At 38.6% G+C, this 23,879-nt stretch overlaps 1 protein-coding gene across 1 annotated transcript in view; it reads left to right on the top strand.

Moving 5' to 3' along the window:
- DTL (denticleless E3 ubiquitin protein ligase homolog) overlaps window positions 1–23,879 on the top strand; it is a 51,418-nt gene that overhangs the window by 6,719 nt on the left and 20,820 nt on the right. Inside the window, exons 3-11 of the mRNA XM_005691016.3 lie at window positions 662–760; window positions 4,952–5,013; window positions 5,099–5,219; window positions 12,866–12,931; window positions 14,275–14,387; window positions 16,183–16,256; window positions 17,934–18,037; window positions 18,338–18,442; window positions 22,723–22,835. Coding sequence (XP_005691073.1) covers window positions 662–760; window positions 4,952–5,013; window positions 5,099–5,219; window positions 12,866–12,931; window positions 14,275–14,387; window positions 16,183–16,256; window positions 17,934–18,037; window positions 18,338–18,442; window positions 22,723–22,835 — 857 coding nt within the window. The remainder of the gene's footprint in view (window positions 1–661; window positions 761–4,951; window positions 5,014–5,098; window positions 5,220–12,865; window positions 12,932–14,274; window positions 14,388–16,182; window positions 16,257–17,933; window positions 18,038–18,337; window positions 18,443–22,722; window positions 22,836–23,879) is intronic.

Here is a 23,879-nt window from a genome sequence, read left to right as displayed (position 1 = left end):
TTCTAATATCTCCTCTCTTCTCATTTATAAAATCTACTTTAATCTCTGTGCATAACTATATATTTCTGCTAAACCATACGATTCTTATAGCATCATTTTTAGTTTGTTTTTATCTGATATTGGGAAAGGGTTACAAAGGTTCAGCCATCATGTTGATCTCATTGAATCTGTCTCCTCTGCAGTGCATTGGGGAACATATCACAGAAGTAGAAGTGCTTGTCCCTGCTGTTAAAAGTTTAACAGAGGAAAAGTAAAGCGGAAAAGGGATATTAATTTAATAGGGTTAGCCTGCTGGAGGCCTATGTCATATGCCCCCCCTCTTTTTTTTTTTTGCCATTGGCCAGTATCACTCTTGTTTTGTTCAAGTATCACTCTTGATTCAGCTCCCCTTTAAATAAGAGATTATCTGAAGATTGGTGGTTTTTAGTCACTTACTAAATTAGATATTATGGCAAATTTTAAGCCATCTTTAACTCAGAAAAACCTCTACTGTACCAGATGTTATACGGGCAGAATTGTCTTGCCTCTTTCCGAACGGGTTCCTTGTGTTTACCTTTTAGTTTTCAGTTAATCGATATTATGTTGTTTATACATATATAGCTTTAAACTCAGCTTTAACATTTGTTCTTACTCTTTATTTTATTCTTTATTTCTTACGTAGCTCCCAATATGGAGCATATACTAGCAGTTGCCAATGAAGAAGGCTTTGTTAGGTTGTATAACACCGAATCACAAAGCAGTAGAAAGAAGTGCATCAAAGGTAAGTCAAGATCTAAAATATCTGTTTTAATATTTTTAATTCATAAAGCCTCAATGAGGAAATTAGGCTTTCCCGCATAGCTCAGTGGGTAAAGAATTTGCCTGAAATGCAGGAGACCTGAGTTTGATTCCTGGTTGGAAGGATCCCCTGAAGAAGGAAATGGCAACCCACACCAGTGTTGCCTAGAGAATCATGGACAAAGGAGCCTGGCAGGCTACAGTCCAAGGCATCTCAAGAGTCAGACACGACTTAGTGACTAAATCACCACCACAAGGAAATTACTATTTGAATAAATTCTCAGTGATACTCACTTTTGATTAAGTTTGTTTAGGGACCAGACTGAAAGTAAATGGTGGGCTGCCTTTCTGTCAATAACTGTTAACTGCAGCAAAATCTTTACTGAGAGTTAAGAACATTTTAGGATTAACGACAATTTTTCTTTCAAAAAGTTAAAGTTTTTATACTTAATGTGGGAAAACATTGCTTTAAAATATTTATATTGAACAAGTATCTTTTAGGCATAAGGCAAAGTTCTGCTGACCTTAAAGAGGTGACACTACCCTTATGGCAGAAAGTGAAGAGGAACTAAAAAGCCTCTTGATGAAAGTGACAGAGGAGAGTGGAAAAGTTGGCTTAAAGCTCAACATTTAGAAAACTAAGATCATGGCATCTGGTCCCATCACTTTATGGCAAATGGATGGGGAAACAGTGTCAAACATTATTTTTTTGGGCTCCAAAATCACTGTAGATGATGACTGCAGCCATGAAATTAAAAGAGGCTTACTCCTTGGAAAGAAAGTTATGACCAACCTAGATAGCATATTCAAAAGCAGAGACGTTATTTTGCCAACAGAGGTCTGTCTAGTCAAGGCTATAGTTTATCCAGTGGTCATGTATGGATGTGAGCGTTGGACTATGAAGAAAGCTGGGCACTGAAGAATTGATGCTTTTGAACTGTGGTGTTGGAGAAGACTCTTGAGAGTCCCTTGGACTGCAAGGAGATCCAACCAGTCCTTTCTAAAGGAGATCAGCCCTGGGTGTTCTTTGGAAGGAATGATGCTAAAGCTGAAACTCCATTACTTTGGCTACCTCATGCGAAGAGCTGAGTCATTGGAAAAGACTCTGATGCTGGGAGGGATTGTGGGCAGGAGGAGAAGGGGACGACAGAGGCTAAGATGGCTGATGGCATCACCGACTCGATGGACGTGAGTTTGAGTGAACTCCAGGAGTTGGTGATGGACAGGGAGGCCTGATGTGCTGCAGTTCATGGGGTCACAAAGAGTCGGACATGACTGAGCGACTGAACTGAACTGAACTGAACTTGGGAAAGACTAGAGATCGCTTCAAGAAAACTGGAGATATCAAGAGAACATCCCATGCAAAGATGGACATGATAAAGGACAGACATGGTGAGGACCTAACGGAAGCAGAAGAAATTAAGAAGAGGTGGCAAGAACTGTACAAAATCACTGCAGATGGTGATTGCAGCCATGAAATTAAAAGACAGTTACTCCTTGGAAGGAAAGTTATGACCAACCTAGACAGCATGTTAAAAGGCAGAGACATTACTTTGACAACAAAGGTCCGTCTAGTCAAGGCTATGGTTTTCCCATTGGCCACATATGGATGTGAGAGTTGGACTATGCAGAAAGCTGAATGGCGAAGAATTGATGCTTTTGAACTGTGGTGTTGGAGAAGACTCTTGAGAGCCCTTGGACTGCAAAGGAGATCCAACCAGTCCATCCTAAAGGAAATCAGTCCTAAATATTCATTGGAAGGACTGATGTTGAAGCTGAAATTCCAGTACTTTGGCCACCTGATGCGAAGAGCTGACTCATTTGAAAAGACCCTGATGCTGGGAAAGATTGAAGGCAGGAGGAGAAGGGGACGACGGGATGAGATGGTTGGATGGCATCACTGACTCGATGGTCATGGGTTTGGGTCAGCTCTGGGAGTTGGTGATGGGCGGGGAGGCCTGGCATGCTGTGGTTCATGGGGTCACAAAGAGTCGGACATGACTGAGCAACTGAACTGAACTGAATACAAAAAAGTCTTAATAACCCAGATAATCACAGTGGTATGGTCATCACCTGGAGCTGGACTTCCTGTGAAGTCAAGTGGACCTTAGGAAGCATCACTGTAAATAAAGCTAGTGGAGGTGACAGAATTCCAGCTGAGCTATTTCAAATCCTAAAAGATGATGCTATTAAAGTGCAACACTCAGTGTGTCAGCAAATTTGGAAAACTCAGCAGTGGCCACAGGACTGGAAAAGGTCATTTTCCATTTCAATCGCTAAGAAGGTCAGTGCTAAAGAATGTTCAAATTACCATACAACTGTGTTCATTTTACATGCTAGCAAGGTTATGCTCAAAATCCTTCCAGGTAGGCTTCAGCAGTACATGAACTGAAAACTTCCAGAGGTACTAGCTGTGTTCAGAAAAGTCAGAGGAACCAGAGATCAAATTGCCAACACTGGTTGCATTATGGAAAAAGCAAGGAAGTTCCAGTGAAACATCTACTTCTGCTTCATTGACTATATTAAAGCTTTTGACTTGTGGATCACAACAAACTAGAAAATTCTAAGAGATAGGAATACTAGATCAGTACAAACCAGGAGGTAAGACCTGACTGATTCAAAATTGGGGCAGGAGTATGACAAGGCTATATATTGTTACCCTGCTTATTTTACTTATATGTGGAGTGCATCATGTGAAATGCCATGCTAGATAAATCACAAGCTGCAATCAAGATTGCCAGGAGAATAGCAGCAACCTCAGAGATGTAGATGATACCACTCTGATGGCAGAAAGTGAAGAGCAACTAAAGAGCCTCTTGATAAGGGTGAAAGAGGAGAGTGACAAAGCTGGCTTAAAACTCAACATTCTAAAAACTCAGATCATGGCATCCAGTCCGCTTCATGGCAAATGAAGGAGAAAAAGTGGAAGGAGTGATCGATTTTCTTTCCTTGGATTCTAGAATCACTGAGGACAGTGATTGCAGCCATGAAATTAAAAGATACTTGTTCCTTGGAAGGAAAGCTGTGACCAACGTAGACAGCATATTAAAAAGCATAGACGTCACTTTGCTGACAAAGGTCCATATAATCAAAGCTATGGTTTTATCAGTAATCATGTATGGATGTGAGAGTTGGACCATAAAGAAAGCTGAGCCAAAGAACTGATGCTTTCAGATTGTGGTGCTGAAGAAGACTCTCGAGAGTCCCTTGGACTGCAGGGAGATGAAACCAGTCAATCCTAAAGAAAATCAACCCTCAATATTCATTGGAAGGATTGTTGCTGAATCTGAAACTTCAATCCTTTGGCCACCTGATGCGAAAAGCCAACTTGTTGGAAAAGACCCTGATGCTAGGAAAGAATGAGAGCAAGAGAAGAGGGTGTCAGAGGATGAAATGGTTAGATAGCATCAGTGACTGAATGGACATGAATTTGAGCGTGGGAACTCCGGGAAATAGTGGAAAACAGAGGAGCCTGGCGTGCTATAGTCCGTGGGGTTGCAGGGTTAGAAATGCCTTAGTAACTGAACAGCAACAACAACAAATTCAGGTGTTTGAAAAAAAACTCAAAAAAGGCTTTAGATGATGTAGATGAAATACAAAGAAAACACCACACGGGTTACAGAAAGCTCTCATCTAGTAAAGAGGGTGAGGGAAATTTTTCATAAAGGATGGGACATTTAAGGTGGACTGTGGTATTTTAGACGAGTGCAGGTGGAATTGGACACTCCAAGTAGAGGGAAAAGCATTTGCAAAGGCCTCAAGATAGGAAAGCGTCAGAAGTTATGTGGATAGAGGCAGTGATGCAGTTTGATTGGAATAAGGTACATAGAGCACAGTGAGAGATAGGCCAACATGAGCAGAACTTTGAGTGTCAAGCTAAAGTACTTTAGACTCCTTTCAGAGAGCATGATGAAGAGTTTTTAGAATGTTTCACAAATACTCTGTTTTAGAGAATATATCCCCTCATGGAAAGCAATTTGATATCAGATGGTAGTTTTATGAGGTAGTGAAGGGAATGCATAATGTGTGTGAATCCACAAATTCTCTTTGGCCCATGGACCTTACTGTACTGACCACTGATGTTTTTACTACAATTTTCAAGCCATTTAAATTGTTGGTATGGCTACCGCAGAACATAGTTAGACATTTCACATTCACCGTTTTCTTCGTTTAGAGTGGATGGCTCACTGGAATGCTGTCTTTGACCTGGCCTGGGTCCCTGGTGAATTTAAGCTTGTAAGTAACTTTCATTTTGGGGGTAATCTGGGTAAATACTAGTAAAGGGTTGTTTTATTAAACCATGATACCTTGTTTTTGAAAGGTTACAGCAGCAGGTGATCAGACAGCCAAATTTTGGGATGTAAATGCTGGTGAGCTGATTGGAACTTGCAAAGGTCATCAGTGTAGCCTCAAGTCAGTTGCCTTTTCTAAGTTTGAGAAAGGTAAGTATGTGCTTATCCTCTTTCATATCCTTAACCTCTTTCATGGTGAAGTAATAAGCTACAGTTGTTTGTACCTATCAGATTTGCACTTTTCCCTACATAGATGATGGAGATTCTTAAGATGACCTGGAAACCTCAATGAAATCAAGTTGGATTTTAGTCCTGTTCTAATGGATATTGCCTCTAACTTGTCCCTAAAAGTCAAGCATCTTCAGATAATTTTTTTCTATGATGTTACAGATAAGATAAAAATTCACAAATAGCCACGATAACCTCTGTATCCAGCTACTACTCAAAATTAATCTTTCTACATTTATTTAACTATTATAATGGGGAAGGAAGGTTTAAGGAGGGCTGTAACACAGAATAGTACTATAGTAGCTAGGGAAAAACTTAGCAGGGGTGTCTGAATTAGCTCTTAATTTCTGTTTTTTTTGTTTTTCCTCCTTCCATTTGTTTCTCACTAAATGAGAGTGAGACAACAAACTTTAACCTCAGAGAAGTGGCTGATCCATCTGACCTCAGTCTCATAATAATAGAAATAAGCATTATAGTCTCCTTTACATTAAAAAATATTCTGTTTTTTAAAGGAATATTTTCCTTTATTCACCTGAGCACTCAGTAGTACTAAACCGAGTTGTGGAACTGGTTTGAACTTTTAAAAAAAATCAGTTGCTATTGAGACTGGAACCATGAAGAGAAAATACATGACATAGTTTTTATATCTGCATACCTTTTCCCTAGCACATCTATTTTGTAAAGTTAGATATGTTTATGTTCTAGGTTACTACACTTGTGTCAGAGTTCATTCTGAGTTTATGAAAATAAGGTCATGGAAATGTATTAATTCTTAAGGTAAATTTGTTTCAATTCAGTTCGGTCTCTTAGTCATGTCCAACTCTTTGCAACCCCATGAACCGCAGCACGCCAGGCCTCCCTGTCCATCACCAACTCCCGGAGTCCACCCAAACCCATGTCCATTGAGTCAGTGATGCCATCCAACCATCTCATCACCTGTGGCCCCCTTCTCTTGCCCTCAATCTTTCCCAACATCAGAGTCTTTTCCAGTGAGTCAGCTGTTCGCATCAGGCGGCCAAAGTAATGGAGTTTCAGCTTAAACATCAGTCCTTCCAATGAACACCCAGGACTGATCTCCTTTAGAATGGACTGGTTGGATCTCCTTGCAGTCCAAGGGACTCTCAAGAGTCTTCTCCAACACCACAATTCAAAAGCATCAATTCTTCTGCACTCAGCTTTCTTTATAGTCCAACTCTCACATCCATACATAACCACTGGAAAAACCATAGCCTTGACTAGACAGACCTTTGTTGACAAACTAATGTCTCTGCTTTTTAATATGCTGTCTAGGTTGGTCATAACTTTCCTTCCAAGGAGTAATCGTCTTTTAATTTCATGGCTGCAGTCACCATCTGTAGTGATTTTGGAGCCCCAAAAAATAAAGTCTTCCACTATTTCCCCATCTATTTGCCATGAAGTGATGGAACCAGATGCCATAATCTTACTTACAAACAAACAGAGAAGGAAAACACCATTATCATTCAGTCCCTTTGCTTAATTTTGAAAACTCTGTGCACTGAATCTATGCTAGTAAGGTCTAGTAGAGAAAGCACAAACCTTATTTTGGATCCCAGTAGTCCACAGTTGCCCCATTATGAATGTCTGGTGGGACACTGCCCCCACGGCCATCTAGTTTGATTGCTAAAACACAGATTTTAACCCCTTCTCCTTCAGCCAAGTGTTCTTGTGCAGAGCATACTTTTACCACCATACATAGAAGACCCCATGTTTTATTCTGATTTCTGCCTCTAAATTCTTAGGCTAAGTCATTTTTATCTCCCTGAATGTTCATTTAGTGAGATAAATATCCTGTTTAACCACAAAACCATTTTTGTTGTTATTGTTTAGTTACTCAGTCATGTTTGACTCTTTGTGACCCCATGGACCCCAGCATGCCAAGCTTCCTTGTCCTTCACTGTCTTCCAGAGTTTCCTCAAACTCCAGTGCATTGAGTCAGTGATGCCATCCAACCATCTCATCCCGTCGCCCCCTTCTCTTGCCCTCAGTCTTTCCCAATATCAGGATTTTTTGCAATGAGTTGGCTCTTCACATCAGGTGGCCAAAATATTACTTTCAGTATTGGTCCGTCCGCTGAATATTCAAGGTTGATTTTCTTTAGGATTGAATAGTTTGATCTCCTCATGAGCATAAAAATGAGATGTGATGTGCATGCACAAAATAACAGCAGCAAATGCAAAAAGCAAAACTGAGGGGCATATAAATGCTTGGTGGGGGTTCTTGGTTTTTGAGGGGTTGTAGTCAACATGGTAGAAAAGATCATGATCAAGTTCTTTCAGCCCTGCATGAGCAGGATACAGATAACCCTGTTAGGACATAGTTATATTAATAATAGTGTAATTTGCCTCCCCTAAATATCTACCACCTCGAAACCCAGAAAATGTTTTCATTTTTCATTGTCAGTTACTCCCAGATGTGTTTTTGTGTGGTCCAAGGGGTGCTAGAACTACTAGTGGATAATTAAAAGTAATTACAAATATATTTCTGTTACCCCTCGTACATTATCTTTGAATTTGTACCTTCTTTCTGATTCTTCATTATCCAATTTAAAACCGGTCTTTCTTCCTAGGGTACTGGGTCTCAACCCTGACTCATTAGTCACCTGGAAAGGTTTTTGGTTTGTTTTTTTATTGAAGTTTACAATGTGTTAATTTCTGCTGTATAGCAATGTGACTCAGTTACACACATTAGGGAGCTTTTTTAAAATACCAATTAAGTGTGAATCTCTTGAAGGTGGGCCAGGCATCTATTTAGTTAAAATTCCTCAAAGGGATTCCAGCGTGCTGCTAATGTTGAGAAGCATTCTTGATCCTCCCCCAAGACCTTGTGCCATCACTTATGTCTCCACAGTTTTCCTTTTCTTGGCTCTTCCTAGGAAAGATGCAAGCATATCTGTGGCCTGTCCCTAAAAGAACATCTTATCACCCTATCTTATCACCCTTTCTTATTTCCTTATCTCTTCTAAGTTTCTTAAGCTAAGCTAAGTTGCTTCAGTCACATCCGACTCTGTGTAACCACAAAGACTGCAGCCTTCCAGGCTCCCCCATCCCTGGGATTCTCCAGGCAAGAACACTGGAGTGGGTTGCCATTTCCTTCTCCAATGCATGAAAGTGAAAAGTGAAAGGGAAGTCACTCAGTCATGTCCGACCCTCAGCAACCCCATGGACTGCAGCCCTCCAGGCTCCTCCGTCCAAGGTATTTTCCAGGCAAGAGTACTGGAGTGGGGTGCCATTGCCTTCTTAAAGTGAAAGTGAAGTCGCTCAGTCGTGTCTGACTCTTTGCGACCCGTGGACTGTAGCCCACCAGGCTCCTCCGTCCATGGGATTTTCCAGGCAAGAGTACTGGAGTGGGTTGCCATTGCCTTCTCCAGCTGGCATGGCCCAAAATTTGGTATTTGCCCATGTTTTCCTTTCAGTCTGTATCTTCTCCCTGGGCAGTCTCATCTATTCCAATTTTGTTTTTTGCTCTACTTACATTGAACCAGATTATATTTCCAACTTTCACTTTTCTGGTAGGACTTCAAATTCAGCATATCTGAAACTGAGCTCATGATTTACCCCAATCTGGGAAGTTTTCTGCCATTTTTTGAAATATTTGCCCTGTTTTCTCTCCTGTTGCTGCTGCTGCTGCTAAGTCACTTCAGTTGTATCCAACTCTGTGACCCCATAGACAGCAGCCCACCAGGCCCCTCTGTCCATGGGATTCTCCAGGCAAGAACACTGGAGTGGGTTGCCATTTCCTTCTCCAATGCATGAAAGTGAAAAGTGAAAGTGAAGTCGCTCAGTCTTGTCTGACTGTTAGTGACCCCATGGACTACAGCCTACCAGGCTCCTCCATCCATGGGATTTGCCAGGCAAGAGTACTGGAGTGGGGTGTCATTGCCTTCTCCATCATACTTACTAGTTTATTTATTTTTTAGATTCCACACATGAGTGATATCATACAGTATTTGTCTTTCTTTGTCTAACTTACTTCACTTAGCATAATACCTTCCAGGTCTATCCATGTTGATGCAAATGGTACAGTTCATCCTTTTTTATGGCTGGGTAGCATTCTATTGTGTGTGCATGTGTGTGTACACAGCACATCTTCATAGTCCTCATCTGTTGATGGACAGTTAGATTATTTCCATATCTTGGCAATTATAAATAATGCTGCCATGAACCCTGGGATACATGTTTCTTTTTGAATTAGTGTTTTTGTTTTTATATAACCCAGGATTGGAATTGCTAGGTCATATGGCAGTTCTATTTTTCTCTCCTAGAACTCCACAATTACTCATGTACTAGACTTCTTGAAATTGTCCCATGAATCCTTGAAGCTTTATTCATCTTTTCCAGTTTTCTTAAATATAATTAATATACCATAAAATTCACCCATTTACTATGTATGTTTCAGTGATTTTTAATTTTTTTATAGAGTTCAGTCATCACCACAGTCCAAGTTTAGAACAGTTTCATCAGCCCAAAAAGAAAACAGAGCCATTAACAGTACTTTCCATCTTCCACAGCCTTATACAGCCTACTTTCTTTCTGTCTCTATAGATTTGCCTATTATGCCTTCATGTAAATGGAACCATACAATACGTTGTTGGCTTCTTTTACTTAGTGTAATGTTCAGTCTTAGTTTTCTCTCTTCCTCAGATGGAATGATTTCTGTTGATTTGTCTTCAAGTTCATAGACTTTTTCCTCTGTTCCCTCCATTCTGCTCTTAGGCCCATCCAGTGAATTTTATCATTTCAGAAGTTGTGGGTGGTGGTTCTAAAATCTCCATTTGTTTTTGGTAAGTTCTATTTGTTTCTCTGCTGAGATTTCTTATCTTTTTCATTGACTGTCTCTTTATTTCACTTGACATAGTTATATCTATTTTACAACTGGACCTGATAAATCAGTATCTGGGTCGTTTTGAGGTTGACCTCTGTTGACTTTTCTCTTGAGAATGACTCATTTTCCTGGCTCTTTATAAGGCAAATAATTTAAGATTGTACCCTGTGCGTTGGGAATGGTATGCTGGACTCTGGATTCTGTTATGTTGCTCAGAAAAGAGTTGGTGCACAATTGCACTCATCTCACACGTTAATAAAGTGATGCTTAAAATTCTACAAGCCAGGCTTCAGCAGTACGTGAACCATGAACTTCCAGATGTGCAAGCTGGTTTTAGAAAAGGCAGAGGAACCAGAGATCAAATTACCAACATCCGCTGGATCATGGAAAAAGCAAGAGAGTTCCAGAAAAACATCTATTTCTCCTTTATTGACTATGCCAAAGCCTTTGACTGTGTGGATCACAATAAACTGTGGAAAATTCTGAAAGAGATGGGAATACCGGACCACCTGACCTGCCTCTTGAGAAACCTATATGCAGGTCAGGAAGCAACAGTTAGAACTGAACATGGAACAACAGGATGGTTCCAAATAAGAAAAGGAGTTCGTCAAGGCTGTATATTGTCACCCTACTTATTTAACTTCTATGCAGAGTACATCATGAGAAATGCTGGGCTGGAAGAAGCATAAGTTGGGATCAAGATTGCCGGGAGAAATACCAATAACCTCAGATATGCAGATGACTCCACCCTTATGGGAGAAAGTGAAGAGGAACTAAAGAGCCTCTTGATGAAAGTGAAAGAGGAATACAATATTGTAAAGTAATTAACCTCCAATTAAAATAAATAAATTTATATATTAAAAAAGAAAGTGAAAGAGGAGAGTGAAAAAGTTGGCTTAATACTCAACATTCAGAAAATGAAGATCATGGGATCCCGTCTCATCACTTCATGGCAAATAGATGGGGAAACAGTGGCTGACTTTATTTTTGGGGGCTCCAAAATCACTACAGATGGTGATTGTAGCCACAAAATTAAGACGCTTACTCCTTGGAAGAAAAGTTATGACCAACCTAGACAGCATATTAAAAAGCAGAGACATTACTTTGTCAACAAAGGTCCATCTAGTCAAGGCTATGGTTTTTCCAGTGGTCATGTACAGTTGTGAGAGTTGGACTATAAAGAAAGCTGAGCGCAGAAGAATTGATGCTTTTGAAGTATGGTGTTGGAGAAGATTCTTGAGAGTCCGTTGGACTGCAAGGAGATCCAACCAGTCCATCCTAAAGGAGATCAGTCCTGGGTGTTCATTGGAAGGACTCATGTTGAAGCTGAAACTCCAATACTTCGGCCACCTGTTGCAAAGAGCTGACTCACTGGAAAAGACCCTGATGCTGGGAAAGATTGAGGGCAGGAGGAGAAGGGGACGACAGAGGATGGGATGGTTGGATGGCATCACCGACCCAATGGACATGGGTTTGGGTGGACTCCGGGAGTTGGTGATGGACAGGGAGGCCTGGCGTGCTGTGGTTCATGGGGTCGCAAAGAGTTGGAGACGACTGAGCGACTGGATTGATTGATTGATTTCAGACTGCATGGTCAAACCTGTAGGAAAGCAGTTAGTTCAGAAGATCAGATCTCAGTTCAGTTCTTACAGCTCATACATACACGGTTCAGGAGTCAGCCAGAGACTTGCACTAAGTATAAACACAGTATTAGGGTTTCCCATTGTCTCCCCTCTCCAGAGTTTCCTGCTGCTGCTTACAGCTCGCGTTGCCCCACTGTTTTTCCTAATTCCTCCACTTTAGCTGCTTGGTCCTGATGGTACAACTCTGGCTGCCCTCAAGGTAAAACCGCAAAAACCCAGGAACTTAGCCTAGGCCAGTCAGTTGATTCAGTGGTTGACTTCCTTTCAAAAATTGCATGTTTTTGTTCAGTGTCTGTAGGGCCCTCAAATAGTTTTTGTATTTTGACCTGAGCGCTTATCAAATTAATCTGTCTACATTGGCTGCAAATTAATCCAGGTGGATTAACTTGGTAAGTGGTCACTCATACAGGAAGCATACTTTTTTTGGTTTAATTTTTAAAGAGGAAAGCATGTGACAGGTAAATTGGAGTTCCTCCTGTGTTTCTTCCTCCAATGTCACTGCCCTTCTTCCATCCCCAGAGGCAACTCCTTTCACAAATTTTATATTGATCTAGTTTATAATTTTATCCTGAGAATACAGCTTGGAAATTCAGAGTATGGGCTGTAGATACATAAGCCAAAAATAATCTTTGCAAGTTACTTATCCTCCCTATGCCTTAATTTTCTCATCTATAAAATGAGGGTAATAATTCTCATTGAGGTGTTCTTTTAAAAAAGTCATCTATAAAAAAGGATAGTGTCTAGAACTTAGTAAGGACTCCATATATTTTGGTTAGTGCTTATTTATCATTATTCTTACTATAACTTTAGTATATAATATAGTATTTCATGTGGCTTTAGGAAAACTTACAGAGGTTTATTCTATCAAGTTTTTGCTCAATGTAAGCGTTTTGAGTTCTAATACTTTTCCTTCACAGCTTTGTTTTCTCTTATTTGTGTTGAGCTGCATATTTTATCATTTTTAGTCTCCAGTGCCAATTACAGTACCAAGCATATACCCTTGGAACCTTATTAATAAGTTGAAATACATGTGTCATTGACTGGTTTTGTTAACTTCTTGATAAACTATTTATATGTCTACAGCTGTCTTCTGTACAGGGGGTAGAGATGGCAACATTATGGTCTGGGATACCAGGTGCAACAAAAAAGGTAATCTAGTTCATTTTAATTTTGACAAATGTGGTATTGCTCCATAATAATTTTGAATGAAAGAATTGGTGATTTTACCTGTTTACCACCAGGGGGCACAGGTTCATAATCCCTAGTTCTTCTGTTTGGTTCCCAGGTTCTTAGTGATTTCTTCAAGCATTACCCTCCATATTTACCTTATGAACTATAATGCCAGTTATCTAAATTATCAATGGGATTGCAATTATTAGTACATGATCTTTCATTTTAATTTTAAAAATTTGAGGACTTTAAAGAATTGGATTAAATTAAATTTAATTATACTCACATTGCCCCCTAATGCCATTAAGCAGAAAGCAGTGCTTTCAGAGAAAGAAACAGCAACCCACTCCATATTTTGTCTGGGAAAGCCCATGGGCAGAGAAGCCTGATGGGCTAGAATACATGGAGTCGCAAAAAGAGTCAGATATGACTTAGCAACTGAACAGCAACAAATGACTGTCTCCCTGCTTACATCATTATTTAAAAAAATTATTTGTAATAGACTATTTTTTAGAGCAGCTTTAGATATACAGCAAAACTGAGCAGAATGTATAGAGTTCTCTGTATGGATCTACCCCATGTCCTCACAGTCTCTCCCACTGTCAACATCCTGCACCAGAGTTGGACATTTGTTACAGCTGGTGAACCCACACTGATACGCCATTATCACCCAGTGTCCATCTGTGCTTGCTGAACGTTATGGTTCACTGTTGGTATTATATGTGCTCTTGGTTTTGACAGGTGTATAACTGGCATGGATGTGCCATTACAGTACCATACAGAGTAGTTTCTCTGCCCTAAAAATCCTCTGTGCTCCACCTAGTCATCATACCCTTCCTCCTAAACCCTGGCTATGAGTGATCTTTTACACTCTCTCCATAGTGTTGCCTTTATCAGAATGTCATGATTGGATCCCTAGAGTATATATAGCCTTTTCAGATTGCCTTCTCTCACCTAGTAATACATCTTTAAAGGTCTGTTCATGACTTCGTAGCTCATTTTCTTTTTTTTAGTATGGAATGATGTATCATTGTCTACTTACACCGCACTTTTATTCATATATTCGCCTACTGAAGGACATCTTGGTTGCTTCCAGATTTGGACAATTAAGAATAAAGCTGCTATGCATATCCATGTGCTTATTTCCTTTTTATATATTATAATCTCACACAAGAGATTATAGTACAGTGACCCTGCTGGCTTCTACTTTTACTAATTTAAAACAATATAATTTTGAGATCTTATATATAAATGTTACATTCAGCATGGGAATAAATTTCTGAAACCTAAACCAATTATGTTCTGAAAAAAATATTTTTCAGATGGATTTTACAGGCAAGTGAACCAAATCAGTGGAGCTCATAATACCTTAGACAAGCAAACCCCTTCAAAACCTAAGAAGAAACAGAATTCCAAAGGGCTTGCTCCTTCTGTGGTAAGGTTTTATAGCTGTGTACATGTGTGCAGATCTTGACAGCATCATAGAGTCTCATTTTGGGAAGTTTGTTGGGCATTAAATGAGAGTGATTCAGTTAGTGAAAGGAGAGTCTTTATTTCTTCTTGATACCAGTGGTTTATTGTTTGATACTCATTCAGTACCTACAGTACTGATTCTCAAACTCTCGAGTGCAACAGAGTCACCAGGGAAATGTGTTAAAAATTCAGTTTCCTGAAACTCATCCCTAGAGATCTCCATGCATGCATACCATCTACAGTAGAATAACTCATTAGGAGAGGGAGATGTGTGGTTTAAAAAGCATATTAAGTGCCATGGTGCCATATTCTGTAGGCAAAGGAATCTGTTGTTGTTTTCATAATACAAACTGCTGAACAGATGTGAGTTTTTTTATGTTTTTTTTTTAAACATACTTGGCAAAAGATTTCAAAATATTTTGAGAAATATTGGGGGAAATATAAGTACCTCTTTAGCATTTTACAGTCAAAGTTCAAACAGTGCCCATAATATAGCTTTTTTCTTAAAAAAAAAAAAAGAAATTATCAGTGTTTCTTAATTTATTTTTCTAATATTCCTGTTCTGTAGGGTCTAAGTTAATATTTTGGGGATGTGTGGTTGCTAAAACATTAGGGCTTAAACTACATTGGCATGAATGGAAACTGACTGGGCTAGTATGTAGTCTTTGGAAGCCAGATGAAGTTAAAATGAGTAACTTTTCAGACATTCCATCAGATTCTGGGGCCAAGAAAACTTAACATCGATTCAGTTCAGTTCAGTTCAGTCGCTCAGTCGTGTCCGACTCTTTGCGACCCCATGAATCGCAGCACGCCAGGCCTCCCTGTCCATCACCAACTCCCGGAGTTCACTCAGACTCACATCCATCGAGTCAGTGATGCCATCCAGCCATCTCATCCTCTGTCGTCCCCTTCTCCTGCCCCCAATCCCTCCCAGCATCAGAGTCTTTTCCAATGAGTCAACTCTTTGCATGGGGTGGCCAAAGTACTGGAGTTTCAGCTTTAGCATCATTCCTTCCAAAGAAATCCCAGGGCTGATCTCCTTCAGAATGGACTGGTTGGATCTCCTTGCAGTCCAAGGGACTCTCAGGAGTCTTCTCCAACACCACAGTTCAAAAGCATCAATTCTTCGGCACTCAGCCTTCTTCATAGTCCAACTCTCACATCCATACATGACCACTCGAAAAATCATAGCCTTGACTAGACGGACCTTTGTGGGCAAAGTAATGTCTCTGCTTTTGAATATGCTATCTAGGTTGGTCATAACTTTCCTTCCAAGGAGTAAGCGTCTTTTAATTAGGAGGTAAAATTCCACTAGCTCCTTTAGATTTTTCAGAGCATGTAACCATCTTTTATCTATAATTCTTGACACTCCTATATGATAATCTGGAAAGATATCAACATTTTATAAATGAAACATGCACAAGTTAAATGAGTTTCCTAAGGATACACAGTAGGAATGACTTTACATATAGCCAATAGACTTAGGTACTAAAATACTGTGTTAATCACCAGTTTTTTGCTTGAATGCAAGTCAGAATGTTCATAGTATGATATAAATTGATGTTTAGGTTATTTTCTTGCTAAAATTACTTCTTGGTCTACAATATATGTTTGACTGATATTGCTGGGGAAAGATTTAGCCTAGTTCAATTTAGGGGATAAAGGCATCATTTTAGCGCCTTGGTCTCTTAATAGTGAAGATTGTTATACCCCAAATAGGATTTCCTTCTTTTTTTTTTTCTTCCTTGTGCTATTAGGATTTCCAGCAGAGTGTTACTGTGGTCCTCTTTCAAGATGAGAACACATTAGTCTCAGCAGGAGCCGTGGATGGGTAAGAAGAGTCTTTATTTATTGGTTCTTTTGATGAGCTGTCTTTCATGAACTGTGATGGATAAGTCACCTAATCTCATTGTAATTTAATGTGTGTGCTTTTAAATTTCAACATAGTACCCAGCTGAGAAGAAGAACTCTAGATCATACTGGAAAATATCTAGTTATTAGGACTCTTGCTCAAATAATTAAATGAGATAATTGTCATAGTTAGCACATTGTCTATCACTTAGGAGCAGCGTTGGCACTTGCTGCTGCTGCTGTTACAGAGAAGCTTGATGGTAACTTGCTTGTGTGCTGCATAATTTAATCAATGGTTTTCCATTATATTTAAAAGATATGTTTATATTTTACTGTAGTCTGTTGTGTGTAAGATAGCATTGTGTCTAAAAAAGTCAATGTACAGATCTTAATTTAAAAATATTTTATTGCTGGAAAATACCAAAACAATTACAGTGGTAACATCACAGATCACTATAGCAAAAATAATAATGATGAAAAATTGAAACATTAGGAGAGCTACCAAAATGTGACATAGAGACATGAAATGAGAAGATGCTGTTGGAAAACTGGTACCTATAGACTTGCCACAACCTTCGATTTGTGAAAAAATGGAATATCTGCAAAGCACAGTGGAACGAGATATGCCTATATTTGGGGTTTTATCTTCTCTACTTTAGTAGTATCCTAAAAGACGGAACTCGATTTGAGGCATGTAGCTGGCATTTCAGGGAGTACTCTAACTAAATTGATGTTAAGGCCTAAGGACTTAATCATACTTTCCATCCATGATTGGTCTGAGTTTTGGGCTTCCATATAAGTTTGTGATACTTCTTGATTTTTTACTTTGTTGAAATTTAAGTTCATTGAGTATAGGGGCTCTTTCTTTTTAAAATATTCTTCTTTGCCCTCTTTTTGCCCATTATATCTCCCAAGATATCCTTCCCTTCAAAAATTTTAATTTAAAAATATGGTTTAATAAACTAAGATTTCTGTTGTGTCCTCTAAACACTAAAACTCTTCTGTGGACCAAATTCTCAGGCACAAATGAAGGATTATCTAAAGGTTATTAGTTATATTTGTAAATGGCTTTCTTTGTGAAAGCTTTCTTTCCAAGGAATACTGCCCTTTTATAACCAAGCGTGTGTTTTCAAGTTGTTTACAAAGTAGATCTCGAAAATTAGGAAAATCATCCTAATAGGTGAAATGTAAAAATACTCTATTTCACAGGAAAGTTTGTTTAGACTAGATTTCTTAAAGAGTTAATGTATAGAGATCCAACTATAAGGACACAGTTTCCTACTTAATGATGTCAAAGGTTACATGCGGAATGCTAAAGGCTTAGGAAGTGTTCCTTTTTTTTTTTCCTGAAAACAATGAAACAATGACTATCAGCACTCAACCTTCATCTTCCTTTTCCGCTCTCTTCAAGTAAACTCAGGGCAACCCATCTGTGGGTCAGAACACATCTGTTTCCGTTCTACTGGAATTGTTAGCCTGACATTGGAGACAAGAGTATGAGATAGTTCAATCTGTTTCCCAATGAAATATCCTCACTGTAGATGGTTGATGTGCCAGAGAAATTAGATTAAAAGTCATTTCACATTCAAACATAGTTGAAACTGATTGGTGTTGGAAAAGGACTACAAAATAACTATTTCTTCACCTTGATTTTTAGCATAATCAAAATATGGGATTTACGTAAGAATTATACTGCTTATCGACAGGAACCCATAGCATCGAAGTCTTTCCTGTACCCAGGTAGCAGCACTCGAAAACTAGGTAAGCCTTTGTATTCTGTAGGACTCTTGTAGGGCTTTTTTGGATATGTAAGTTTTATCAAAATTTTAAAATAAATATCAAGCTAGTTTTCAGCAACTGTTATTCTCAGTTGACTTGAGAAACTAGTATATGAAAGTATCTTTTTGAAGTTACAAAAACTTAGAAGAGTAATTTTGGTTTGTAGAAATTTGGGGGAATAAGAATTCTGATGATACTTCTTATGAAGTGATCTAAAAAGATAATTTTCACCTCCAATCTACTTTGTCATCAGCGCTTGCTAACTCAAATTCCTTTTTCCAGGATACTCAAGTCTGATTTTGGATTCTACTGGCTCCACTTTATTTGCTAACTGCACAGATGACAACATCTATATGTTCAATATGACTGGATTAAAGACTTCTCCAAGTAGGATCTTAGTCATTCAGATTCTTTCCTAAAAATAATATGGATTTTTTTCATTAATGATAGTTTAATGTTGTTTGTTTTCTCTGTACTGAATTTATGAAGACATATAGGTGCTTTGGGGTCTTTGATTAGCTCCAGTGATGTTTTAATTCATAGATGTACTTATCTTGTGATGATTTCACAAGTGAACAGAATCCAGCTCCATGTGCTGGCTTAAATTTAATAGTAAGTCTTTCCCTAAATTATGCCCCTTTAGGTATACTTAAAATTATTTCAATATTTGTGGGATAGAGAAGGCTGTTCTGTTCAGCTTTTGTCCTTTGTGTGGGTTATTTGTTAAAGTTAGGGGGCTTAGTTTTAAGCCCTCAAAATAGTTCCTACCTACCTCAGCCTTCTCCCTAATGTTGGACAGAAGCTATTTTATCTCTGGATGTTTTCCCTAATCTCATTTTTTTTCTTTAAGAAAATTATAAGTGGAGTATATAATTTATAAGTGGACCATAAAAAGCTTACATATGTATTTATAAGTAGAATATATAAAGCTAATAAATGACATTTTTAAAAATTAGTTTCTCAAGCATACTCTCAAGAGGATTAGAGTTATATCATTTTAAGGACATTATCAGTTGTTTAAGCAAGCAACATACTTGTAACCTACCTACTTATTTCTCATATATAACTGTCAGAAAAAGACTTTGAATTCTATAACCAATCCCTAGAGCTACCCAGTTCCCACTAAAATAAGATGCATTGATAAAAAAGAAATCTTGAAATAGTGCAGAATTTAGCTGGGCATTTACAGAAGTTTCCTAAGACTGACCCCAAGCTATTATTAGGACTTCAGTACCTATGACAGTATCATACGTGGCATTTTTAATGCCCTGTGTTAGGGCATTAAACTGATGTTGTCTAAACAAGAGTAAGAATGTTTAGAAAAGGAAAGAGGTTTTATAACTTTGCTTGCTGTCTCCTTGATTGAAATTAGAACTTGAACAACTCCTGGTTTATTTAGCCATATAAAACAAACTCTTCAAAAATTTTCCCTAGAAGATGAAAGCCTAATCATATTATCAGATGTCCAAGAGCTTTTTCTATATCATTTTGTTATGTGTGGACACCAGCAGGGGCCTTAAATTTAGTTGTTCTTCTGCCATCAAACAAATATGCCCAAGGCCACTTAACTAATAATTTAGTAACCTTTCCTCTGTACTCCTGAAATTGTTTTATTGGCTCTCATATATAGATAGGTAGTTAGGTAGGCAGATAGGTATGTTCGTTAGAAATTGACAGATGTGTATGTGAGAGAGAAAGAGAGATCTAATAATTGCTTGTCTTTTTCAAAACTTAAGGTCCTGAACTCAGTACTTGATCTTCTATACCTTTAGTTCACAGCATTTTATTATACTAAGTGATGTTTATAAGGATGACTCTGAAGCATCTTCAGTTCAGTTCAGTTGCTCAGTCGTTTCCGACTCCTTGCAACCCCATGAATTGCAGCACGCCAGGCCTCCCTGTCCATCACCAACTCCCGGAGTTCACTCAAACTCATGTCCATCGAGTCAGTGATGCCATCCGGCCATCTCATCCTCTTTCATCCCCTGCTCCTCCTGCCCCCAATCCCTCCGAGCATCAGGGTCTTTTCCAATGAGTCAACTTTTTGCATGAGGTGGCCAAAGTATTGGAGGTTCAACTTTAGCATCAGTCCTTCCAATGAACACCCAGGACTGATCTCCTTTAGGATGGACTGGTTGAATCTCTCGAGTCTTCTCCAACACCACACTTCAGAAGCATCAATTCTTCGGTGCTCAGCTTTCTTCACAGTCCAACTCTCACATCCATACATGACCACTGGAAAAACCATAGCCTTGACCAGACAGACCTTTGTTGGCAAAGTAACGTCTCTGCTTTTCAATATGCTATCTAGGTTGGTCATAACTGTCCTTCCAAGGAATAAGCGTCTTCTAATTTCATGGCTGCAATCACCATCTGCAGTGATTTTAGAGCCCCAAAAAATAAAGTCTGACACTGTTTCCACTGGTTCCCCATCTATTTCCCATGAAGTGATGGGACCAGAGTACATGATCTTTGTTTTCTGAATGTTGAGCTTTAAGCCAACTTTTTCACTCTCCTCTTTCATCAAGAGTCTCTTTAGTTCTTCACTTTCTGCCATAAGGGTGGTGTCATCTGTATATCTGAGGTTATTGATATTTCTCCCAGCAATCTTGATTCCAGCTTGTGCTTCTTCTAGTCCAGCGTTTCTCATGATGTACTCTGCATAGAAGTTAAATAAGCAGGGTGACAATATACAGCCTTGACGTACTCCTTTTCCTAATTGGAACCAGTCTGTTGTTCCCATGTCCAGTTCTAACTGTTGCTTCCTGACCTGCATACAGGTTTCTCAAGAGGCAGGTCAGGTGGTCTGGCATTCCTATCTCTTTCTGAATTTTCCACAGTTTATTGTGATCCACACAGTCAAAGGCTTTGGCATAGTCAATAAAGCAGAAATAGATGTTTTTCTGGAACTCTCTTGCTTTTTCCTTGATCCAGCGGATGTTGGCAATTAAAGTATCTTAATGAAGCATTTTAAGAGCTCAAATTGTCAACAGTTAAACTAATTAAAGCCAATATAGGTTTAGAAGGAATTTTTTTCTATGAACTTTATGTTGGCTTTCTTAGACCAGCAGAGGGCAATAAATACTTAAGAGTTTAGTGGAAAATTTGGTCTATAGTTTTCTATTCATAGCTAAGAGCTGAGGAAGGTGAACAATTATAGTTTGGGAATTGCATTCAGAATAAAGGATCCTGTTTATTATGTGAGGATTTATCTGTTATAGTAACTCTAATACATGTATCTGAATTGATTCATGTCTTGCTTAACTTTAACAGTTGCAGTATGTGATGTGGCAGTGTATTTGACATGCAGGGTTTTTCTTGAAGTGCTTTAAATACAAAGTTTGTTTTTTTTTAATCCAATTTTTTATTCTAGCAAAAGGAAGAGATTTTTGTGAGTAGTTATGGAAAGCTGTTAGTTGAGTTCAGTTCAGTCGCTCAATCGTGTCCGGCTCTTTGCAACTCCAGGAACTGCAGCACGCTGGGCCTCCCTGTCCATCACCAACTCCAGAGTCCACCCAAACCCATGTCATTGAGTCGGTGATGCCATCCAACCATCTCATCCTCTGTCATCCCCTTCTCCTGCCCTCAATCTTTCCCAACATCAGGGTCTTTTCAGATGAGTCAGCTCTTCGCATCAGGTGGCCAAAATATTGGAATTTCAGCTTCAACATCAGTCCTTCCAATAATAATTGTTTTTCCCCCACTCCGTTAGAAGATTGCAGTGAAGTATTTTTTCCTTCCTGAATGTATCCTTAAATTTTCCAGTGACCGAGATGTTTTTTTCTTTTTATTTCCTAGTAGAGTTCTGATGCCTGAGGCCTCAGGTTTTGGTCTCCTTAGGATGGAATTAACATATCAAGCACATTATGCTAGATTGAATAGTAAGAAGTCTAAACCTAACCTAGTTGGAGTATTTTACATATGAATATATAGTTTACCTCATTGGCCACTTCTACTCTTCAGCCTACTTAAAGTCAAGTTTAAAGGTTACCGCATCTCAGATAAACTATCCATAAATCTTAACTCTCCTTTCACTGATTTTTACCTATTCAGACAACAAATGTTTGAAGACTTCCTCTGTTCAAAGCATTATAAAGTCTGAAGTATAGTGAGGAAAGAAAAAGATATTTGTGGAATGTATCCTTAAGAGGTTTGACGTTTAAGAGGAAGAAAGACCAATGTTTAATGCAATGGAAAAAACCTAGCCTGGGGTGGAAAGAGAGGGTCTAACAAAGGCATTTTTACTAAAGGACTGGACACTGGCTCTGCTCTTCCTTTAAGAATATTTTTTGTCACTTTCTTCTCAATAGCTAACTCCATACCAAGTATTTGGGCTTAGATCATGGAGTGGGTTGCCATTTCCTTCTCCAGGGGATCTTCGTGACCCAGGGATCAAACCCAGGTCTCCTGCATTGTAGGCAGATGCTTTAACCTCTGAGCCACCAGGGAAGCCCTTAGATCATGAGATTGGATCTAATATAAAGCCTTTTCCTAGGATTTCCTTTCTTTCTCTGCCATTGTCCAGTTCTTTTTTAATTGCTGACTGACTTGACCATCTGCTTCATTAGTCAGTACATTAATAAAACTTATTAGGATATGTATACTGTCTGCATTTATTTGAAAACTGGAAATAAAAAGAAATAATTTGATTTTTTTCCTTCTGGCAGTGGCTGTCTTCAATGGACATCAGAACTCTACCTTTTATGTTAAATCCAGTATTAGTCCAGATGACCAGTTTTTAGTCAGTGGCTCAAGTGATGAAGCTGCCTACATCTGGAAGGTAAGTTACCAAACTTTAGCCTTTCTATATCAGATGTTAAGTAAAAATTGCTTTTTGCCTCTTAATACAGCCAAAACTTCACCCTAACTGTGACAAAATATATCACAGTTTCACAGTTTGCTTCTCAGAATCTAAATACATATCCTCCAGCAGATTTACAGATTATGAGGAAGTTGAGAATTCAGAAGACTGAAAAGACTGTTAAATACTTTGTCCTGCTTCCTGGAAAAACATGCTGTACTGCCTTACTGCCCTGGGTTTTCAGACTCATAAAACTTTGTATTAGTTTGGTACAGTAACAGAGTACAGTATTTGAATCCTACACCCCAGTCACCCGTAGAACCTTGCACAAAACACTCATTCAAAAATATTCATGTAATAATTGTATTTTTTACTCTCCTCTAAGTAGCTAGTTGTCAGGTTATTAAAACAGTTGTGGCTGCTTTGTCAGTTTTGTATTTCTTTAATAGCATTATTTATTCATTTATTTATTTTACAGATTACCTGTTCATGTTGTACAAATTTATAATTTTTTGTTTTTACATTTTAAATAGTGGTTCTAAAGCAGCTACTATAGGCTAAGAAGTTTAAAGCTATTCATTTGAAGTCAAGCAGAGAAAATTGAAATACAAGTAGCACTTGCTAAGCAATGGAAAATGACTTTTATGAAATAATTAATTATAGAAATGTCTGAGTTCAAAGAAAAAGAGCATTAAGGTTTTCCTGGGGCTAGAAATCATTATCTTCTGGATTGCCCTATAGTTTCATAAATGTCATAGACATTGGTGAAATAAATGATCAAAGTTTATTGATTTTAGCTTTTAGAATCATAGTGACTGAAACTTCATAGACCTGTAGGTTCAATATTATTAAATCCCTTTTCAGGAGACAATTGTGTTACCTTTAGTCCTGCCAACTTCTAGGAAGTCATATCTTTAATGCAGGACAGGGGTAGATCCTATCAGATATGAGGCATAATTCTTCAGCTTAATTTCAACTAGTCCTGGGGGAGGTACTAAAAAATGACTAAATGTAATACTACCT

The sequence above is a fragment of the Capra hircus genome, chromosome 16 (genome assembly GCF_001704415.2).
Source record: "Capra hircus breed San Clemente chromosome 16, ASM170441v1, whole genome shotgun sequence".
Classification (NCBI taxonomy): Eukaryota; Metazoa; Chordata; class Mammalia; order Artiodactyla; family Bovidae; genus Capra; species Capra hircus.
The sequence above is the reverse complement of the archived record's forward strand: the minus strand, read 5'-3'. Positions and strand labels throughout refer to the sequence as shown.